We start from the raw sequence: 7,532 nt of genomic DNA on the forward strand, positions 1-7,532 counted from the left end.
GGAGGGGGAGGAGGGGGCACTGGCATGCTGTGGCCTCAAAGACCTGCAACAGAAAACACAAACTCCTCATTTTTGGCCGTCTGTTCTCTGCTTGTTTAGGGCTGGATTTCTGTCTGTAGCATTGATGAGCCAGGATGTCAAAATGACAAAACCTGTTCAACATCATCACTTGAAAGTGTCATAAAAGTATTACCTAAGTAGTTCATAACCATTGAACGTTGTGTTGTGGCCCGTTTTACCAACTTTGCTACTGATCACAGCCCAGCTCAGTGAGACTTCCTCTCTTCCTCCCTGAACAGGAAAAACTGTTTTCCACAGGGCCGGAAAACAGGAAACGAGCGAGCGCTCCATCCTCTTTTCAGAAATCTGACACGTACCCCCTGCCCCGTCCCCTTAGCCTTCCCATAATGCTGTGTGGTAAGGCCTCGGAAGCAGAACAATGGTGTGTGTTGTATGACAAGTAATAGACCCTCGAGTCAGTCCATGACAAAGGGCCCTCACTGCAGTGACTGAATGGGAATGACATCCAGTCAAGAGCTGCACATTACTGCTGTGTTTCTCAGCTTTTTACCAGAATGTGTGCAGAATGGATGCCTTCAGGAGCAACACTGTGTCAAACACTTCTTTACTGGGATTCACCACCAGCCTTTGTTTACATCGTAAATTCTAAATGTGTTCTCTGCCACCACCAAAAAGCTCATGTTTGCTCAGGTTCCTACTTTTCAAATGATCCAGTTCAGTTACACACGGAGCAGCATGAGCTCAGGTCAAGTCTCCTGGTCATTTATCGACTGATTCTGTGTGGCGTTCAGGTGCACGCTGCTACGTCTCCTCTGATACTGTTTCAAACGTCTCATCTGTGTCGGGGTGCGACCTCGAGGTGCAGATCAAAACTGGGCTCTGCTCATCAGAACCGATTCAGAACAGTTCTCGTTTGTTCAGCAGAAGTTGGATATTGAAGTGGCAGGAACAGGAAACATCAGCAACAGTCGTTTTGCTAATTTAAAGAATTTTTTAAAAAAATTGCGAAACAAAAAAGCTTTAAAACAACACTGCAAAATAACTGAGTCTAACTGCCTGAAAACGTTTACTTTGATAACAATTAACAAAAAAAGAGAGAGTCAAAGATTAGCCTGAATTTTGCTAAAAGTTAGCTCAGAAATAAAATGCAAAAATAAAATGCTAAAATAATTGGAAATATTTCACACTTGCAAATAATTGAATTCTAAATACAATTACCTGTTTGCTAACCAATAAACTAAACTTTTAAATTAAACGTCAGCTCTGAGAGGAGCTGACTGGAATGATAATGTAAATGGTAATCCATATACTGTAAACTGGTTCAAACAAACAAACAAACAAACATTCTAAGACACCAGAGTGGTTTCCATGGGGATGAGTGTGAAATAAACAGGGCACCGTGTGCAGTTTGATGTAGTGCATGAGCGCCTCGTCTGTCAACACTACATCTCTGTGTCGGTGCTTTAGAATAAGTCAAGGTCTGACTTACCTTCAGGGTTTGCAGAAAAAGCTTCTGTGAGAGACTGTCTTCATTGAACGCACCTCATCGCAGGGCAGACAGAAAAGTCTCCGGGTTATTTTTAGTCGAATGAGGACACAACTTCTACTCCGACTGTACTGTCGGCACTTACTGCGCCCCCCCAAAAAAAGAAAATAATTTTATGTCCACACAGCAAAAGCAGAACGCGTGTGTGGCTCTGACCTGTTTTATGGCTGCTGACGCTCTGTTTATTCCCTGTATGTGAGCCCAGCAGGAGGCGCACGCACACGGACCACACCTCGTACTGTAGACAGCACACGAGCACACGCACGCACTAACACGCACGCAGAGGCAACGGCCGACACGGGGTAGGTGTTTGACTCACTGTCACACCTTTAACTAATTAATTAACTAATTAAAATGTATCCTTAATCGAACACATGTGCAGCAGAACAGCGGTTCCAGATAAATGTTAGGAACTAACCGTTGTTTGTTTTGTGTGAATCTTAAAACTGTGGAGCGCACTTTCTGCAGCGCGCTTCTTTGACGCCCTCTTGTGTTTCAAATATGGTTGTACAGCTCACCCCTGGTGTATTTTTAGCAACTACTGCACCTGTGCTATCTCCGTGACAGTATGACTGCCAACCAGTAATATGATATGAAGCTAAACATAGCTCGGCAAAAGATAAAACACAACAGTCAACAACATAACAATTAAGTGTTTTTAAGTAATGAAAAAAATTACAGCCATTAGTTAGCTGAAAAGTAAATACTAAATGTTGGAATAGAAATAGCCTGTGGTAAAGCATAGAGTTTAAGTTAGTAAAAAAAAAAAGAAGTTTGCTAACTAGGAATAGCTTAAAATGTACCAAGTAATAGCAAGTATGAAATACATTTAACAGTACTGCAGGTATGTTAGCCAAAAGAAAAATAGAAAAAGCTATATACATTTTTTTTTAAGTCAGGGAAAAACACATTAGGGAATTAAAGGTTTTGGCAGACAAACATGAATGAAAGTTTTAAAAAAACAACTCGGCTTAGCCTATGATTTTAAATTCCATTTAGAATTTCCAATTTCTCTCTGTGTTTTTCTATTGATTTAAATTTGCCATAGCAACACCAATCAGCTTTGGACATACTTAAACTTTAAACTTAAACTTTATTACAAGACTTCCAAAATTCCTACAGGCTTCAGTACAAACTCCAAACGTTACTCACACTCACACACCCCCTCAAACCTTAACAGCAGCAGTGGAATGCAGTGACACAGGCATGTAAGGTCAGTGTAAGGGAGGAGCCCTGTTAGGCCTGCTTATGACATAAACAGACTTTTTTTTTTGGAAATGCTTTAAATACCTAGTAATTGTATTTCTCAGACGATATAATCTTCTCACAAAAGCCAGAGTTGTTCTTCCTGTAGCAGTGGCAATAACACATCTGGTCACAGGTGTCATTTTTAATCCACTTTTTGTACAGTTAATTCTTCCATCCACACATTATTGTCTGTGTTAAAACTAGACACACACACACACACACACACCAAAAGTTCACCCGAGGCTGCGTTTGATGACAGCGCCCACACTGACATTAATACACACACAAACTGTGATGGTATCAGTTACTAGATTTATTAGGCAAGTGATGCAGATACAGCAGTGCTGTCGCGTGACCTCCATCAGTGACCGGGTCAGACTTGGGCCACAGTACACGGCCACTGCTCCTTCAGCTGTAACACCTGACAGTTTTCACGTCATGTTAGAAAACATGCCACACTTCATCCTTCATTTGAAAAATAAAACAAAACAAAAAACATTTGATTCATTTGGCTGGCAAGTGCACACTAGCATCTCGTAGCTCCTAATGCTAACTGATTGTTTTTTTTTTTTCACATATTTGACCAAAAAAAATCAACTACACCTTCATTACATCCTTTAAACCCTGTTGAATCAGCGTATTTCTTTTGTAAAAGCGCAGTAAAGGAAGCATTCATCCTTCATCGTCGAAGAAATTACATTACTATTAGAGCAAAAAATGTAAACATCTCATCATCAACTCTGCTAGGAGCGTGTTTGTCTTTAGTACTGACAGGAGGACAGTGATTGTTCTTGTTAAAGGCAGCGGGTTGTAATCCAGTGTTGGGTTTGTCAGGGTGTGTTTACACTTGTCGTGCGCTTGTTGTGTTTAGGTTCGGACCAAAGTGTATGTAAACATTTTTGTATTCCTGAACCATGTGATGACATCAGCAGTGACGCCGACGCCGCAGATGACGTGGGCCGTGCTTCATCTCCTTGTTTTAGTTTCTTATTGCTTCACGGTTGCTAATTTGTGTTGGTTGCAACGACACACCTTTTTCCATTATCTGGAATTTGTCAATGACAGAGACATTTGGTCAGTTTAACACTCACAGAGGAGTGGAACTGAAGCACACTTGGTGAGCAGGTGGAGTTAGAAACTACTTTTTAGAAGCCTCGGTGCATTGAGGTTCAACTAAACTAAGTTTGACGGAGGGACAGAGTTTTACAGGACAGTTATCCTGGGGGTGGCCCATAAAAATGTAAACACTTTAATACACACTATATTTTTTATCTGAAATTTTAGAATCCAATCACACGGCAGATTTGATGGTTCATTTGGCGAGTTGATGACCTCTACTCTAGGGTTAACCCATAATGTTGGGAGGCGACAAGTGTGAATACACCCTGAGTTCTGCGTACAGTTCTCCTGTATCGACCCATGTGTGTTCTGTGGGTCAATGTTGGCAAAATGATTCAAAAACCATCATTTAAAAAAAAACACATTTCCACAGTCAATTCTTCAATATCTGTTACTTCACAATCTAAGTCCTGCAGGTTGAGTCTTCCTCGCCGTCCTAAAAACCTTCAGCAGACCTTTTGGAGTGTTTGAAGCCTCATCACACCCCTCCTTCATCTCTTCAAGTATCTCTGTAAAGCAGTCTCTCCTTCGTTCCTCCTCCTCATCATCTTATGTCCTCCTTCCCTGACGCGGCGTTCTCTGTCTCTTTCTCCTGTATTGGAAGGCCGGACCGCACCCTCCTCTTCTCTTTGAACCGCCCGGAGCGCGACACCTTCATGTTCCTGCGACATGACTGCTCATTGAAGACCGACTCCAAGTGGGAATCGTCGTAGGTCTCGTCGCTGAGGAGGCTTTTGTTCTTGGTGGAGTCCTGCGGGGCCTGCGATTGGTCGCCTGTGTTCTTGGCAACCGGTTCCGTCTGCTTCTGTGGACGCTGGGCGAACGGGTCAAAGTCTGGACCGAGGGCTGTGGGTGAGCCTGCCTCCTTGGGGCCGCCAGTCTTCTTCTTTGGAAGAAACGCCTTCCACCATGGAACCCGATCTGCCATCTTGGAGGAGAGTCAGGAACCTGGAACACAAAAGTCAGAATTAAAAATAGAATCAGTTTGAAACCAGTTTGAAACCAGTGTGAACGGTTCTGGCATTTGGCAGTATTTAAATGACTTTAACAATAGCTATACTGCAATATTTGTGTTTAAAATAAAAAATATATATAATAGCCATTGTGGTTATGGTATTTAATTAGATTAGATCAGATTAAATCAGATTAGATTTATTGATCTCTTACTAAGGAAACTGTTATATTAAAGCAACAAGGAAAATCAAGATAAAACGTAAAGGATAGTAATAATAAAAATATAATACAATATGTACTTTTTTTGGCAATATATACTTTCGGTATTTACACTAGAAACATATCCTGCATCATAGCTGCTGCATCTCCATCTCTCCATCAGTTTGAGCTCCTAAGAAAACCACAGCAGACCCTGGTGTAGAGGCCAGTGTTGTGACACTGCTACTGCTGCTGCCACCTGCTGTTTGTACAATTTTCTATCAATGGTTTATTGCATTTTATGGATCAAATGCAAGTTGTAACAAAAACTAACTACAATTATTGAGAACTCATCCAAGTCCAAACATTAATGTTAGCTAATATATATGGTGTAAATATGTTTTTCCTGTGCAACTTCTGTGACTTGAACCAAAATCTTTGTCCAAAACTCTCATAATGATCATAATCCTATAATTGACAGACCATTAAAACGAACCATCAAAACTCTATGTTACGCTGAGGTCTTCTGATTAAAAAGGTACGTTTTATTTATAGTGGGTTTGTTTGTTTGTTTAACCTGATTAATTTTAAGCTTTTAACCATTTTTTAATTGGTGAGACAACTTTAGTCCACCAACTAATCCAGTGAATAACCAGTATAACCGTGTGTATCTTTTCTGTTGAACTGGTTTAATGAGTCGTGGGAAGAGAAGAACAAATCCAGGCTGTGATTCACGGCCAAACAATGCGTAAAAAGAGTGCTGTATTGTTGAGTGCTGTATGTTGACTTACCTGAGCCACTGCAGCAGGTGTACACACTCTGTGGAGTGCTGTGAATTACTGTGTAGATGTTACACTCCAACGAGCTCTGATTTAAGTCCAGAACTCTGCGCTCTGTTCTTCAGTTCTGACGCGCTCTGACAGCAGACGCTCAGCGCGTCGTATCCATTTTACGCACGGCTCAGGTGTCCTGACTCCTTACATCTCCCACCAGCTGGAACTTTTAGGTATTGTTTCATTAATTTCCTGCTCCAAATGCTCCTTTTTTTACGACGACCCTGCGGGGAAGCTACTGTAAAACGACGCATTTATAAGGAGCGTCTTTCTGCTTCTGAACCAGCAGGTTTCCGCCTCCGAAACTCTCAGGTGGAAGCACCTGTGCTCCCTCCTGATTGGAGGAAACGTCGGGATCCGTCACGTGGTCACGGATCAGGTGAAGCAACCGTGATGGGTGGGCGGGGCTTGCGGTTGCTCAGCAACAGACCCATGGGAGCGTGCGGCTCTTCAGTGACACAGGTCTTTGTATGGAGGGAACCCAGCCCAAAGGCGCTCCATTCACTCATGTTTTTAACCCTTGCATGCACAACACATTCACACCACATCTAATGCACACCACATTCACACCACATCTAATGCACAACACATTCACATCACATCTAATGCACACCACATTCACACCACATCTAATTCACAACACAATCACAACAATTTGGGTGATAACAACAGGACACAGGAAGAAGCTAAAAACAGTGCAGCAGACGTACAATTGTTGTTGTTGTTGTAAGTTCACGTTATACGAGGGGAAGCTGCACGAGCAGCTGCCAATTGTCCAAAAAAATGTTGAAATATTTTCTTTCTGGGTGTTTTCTTTTTTTTTTTTGTCTGGCCATAAGTGTGTAAACACAACTGGAGTTGGGTCAGGTATACACACACTCCATGAATAGAGGCAACATAATCATAATCTGTATTCTGTGTCAAATTATATTATTAATAATGTTAAATCAATAATGTTATAGAATTTTAAAAATGGGGCTTTTGGGTTGCCAGATTGTATGTTACAATTTTCGAACCCCCCAAAACACGTGCTCCATATTATCTGATGCTTTATTATGTAATATATGATGTGAAGGCAGATTCTAATCCCGACATCATTGTCGACCACGGCCGAGTTTACAGTTAGTCTCACTGTAACTGTAACTAATGAATTGACCCTTTATTCTTAAGTGTTCTCTTGTGGTACTGCCAAGTTTCGAAGTGTCACTGGATCCTCCTCCGACACGCTGGGGTGATAAGGAACGCCGCTTCCTCGTGGTATGAACGTGTAATCCCAGTTTAATGGTTTCTGTGTGTGTCCGTGCCAAGAGGGAAGACCCAGTCTGAGCAAACAGAGGAGGCTGAGATCAGGGACTGCCTTCACATTGTTTCCTTCTTCTGAGGTTTACAGGGAAAGTTTGCACCATGGCAACAGGACTGTATACCACGTTTGTCTGTCTATGATTTTTTTTTTTTTGAATACCTGAGGGACATCCTGTCCTGCCATCTGCACCGAAACCCAGGTGCATATGTGTAGAGTAAACAGAAACATTTTTTTAACTAGTTGATGGAGTTAAAGATAGATAAAGAATTCTGGTGCTATGTGAAAGTGGTATACAAACAAGTGGTGTGTA

The 7,532-nt window shown here is 41.8% G+C and overlaps 2 protein-coding genes across 2 annotated transcripts in view; both read right to left on the bottom strand.

Annotated features, from left to right (window-relative positions):
• The window catches only part of wipf3 (WAS/WASL interacting protein family member 3), a 4,457-nt gene extending 4,251 nt beyond the window's left edge, over positions 1 to 206 (bottom strand). Inside the window, exon 1 of the mRNA XM_008331487.3 lies at positions 194 to 206. Coding sequence (XP_008329709.2) covers positions 194 to 206 — 13 coding nt within the window. The remainder of the gene's footprint in view (positions 1 to 193) is intronic.
• Positions 207 to 3,110: 2,904 nt separating this feature from the next.
• LOC103394242 (proline-rich protein 15-like) lies at positions 3,111 to 6,418 on the bottom strand. The gene is made up of 2 exons (XM_008331470.2): positions 5,878 to 6,418; positions 3,111 to 4,882 (listed from the first exon to the last, which is right to left on the bottom strand). The coding sequence occupies exon 2, from the start codon at positions 4,860 to 4,862 to the stop codon at positions 4,479 to 4,481; it is 384 nt and encodes a 127-aa protein (XP_008329692.1). The 5' UTR covers positions 4,863 to 4,882; positions 5,878 to 6,418; the 3' UTR covers positions 3,111 to 4,478.
• Between the last annotated feature and the right edge of the window lie 1,114 nt (positions 6,419 to 7,532).

The sequence above is a fragment of the Cynoglossus semilaevis genome, chromosome 18 (genome assembly GCF_000523025.1).
Source record: "Cynoglossus semilaevis isolate Cse_v1.0 chromosome 18, Cse_v1.0, whole genome shotgun sequence".
Lineage (NCBI taxonomy): Eukaryota > Metazoa > Chordata > Actinopteri > Pleuronectiformes > Cynoglossidae > Cynoglossus > Cynoglossus semilaevis.

Coding starts and splice junctions, on each gene's coding strand:
- LOC103394242 (XM_008331470.2), bottom strand. CDS start 4,862: ATGGCAGATCGGGTTCCATGGTGGAAGGCGTTTCTTCCAAAGAAGAAG.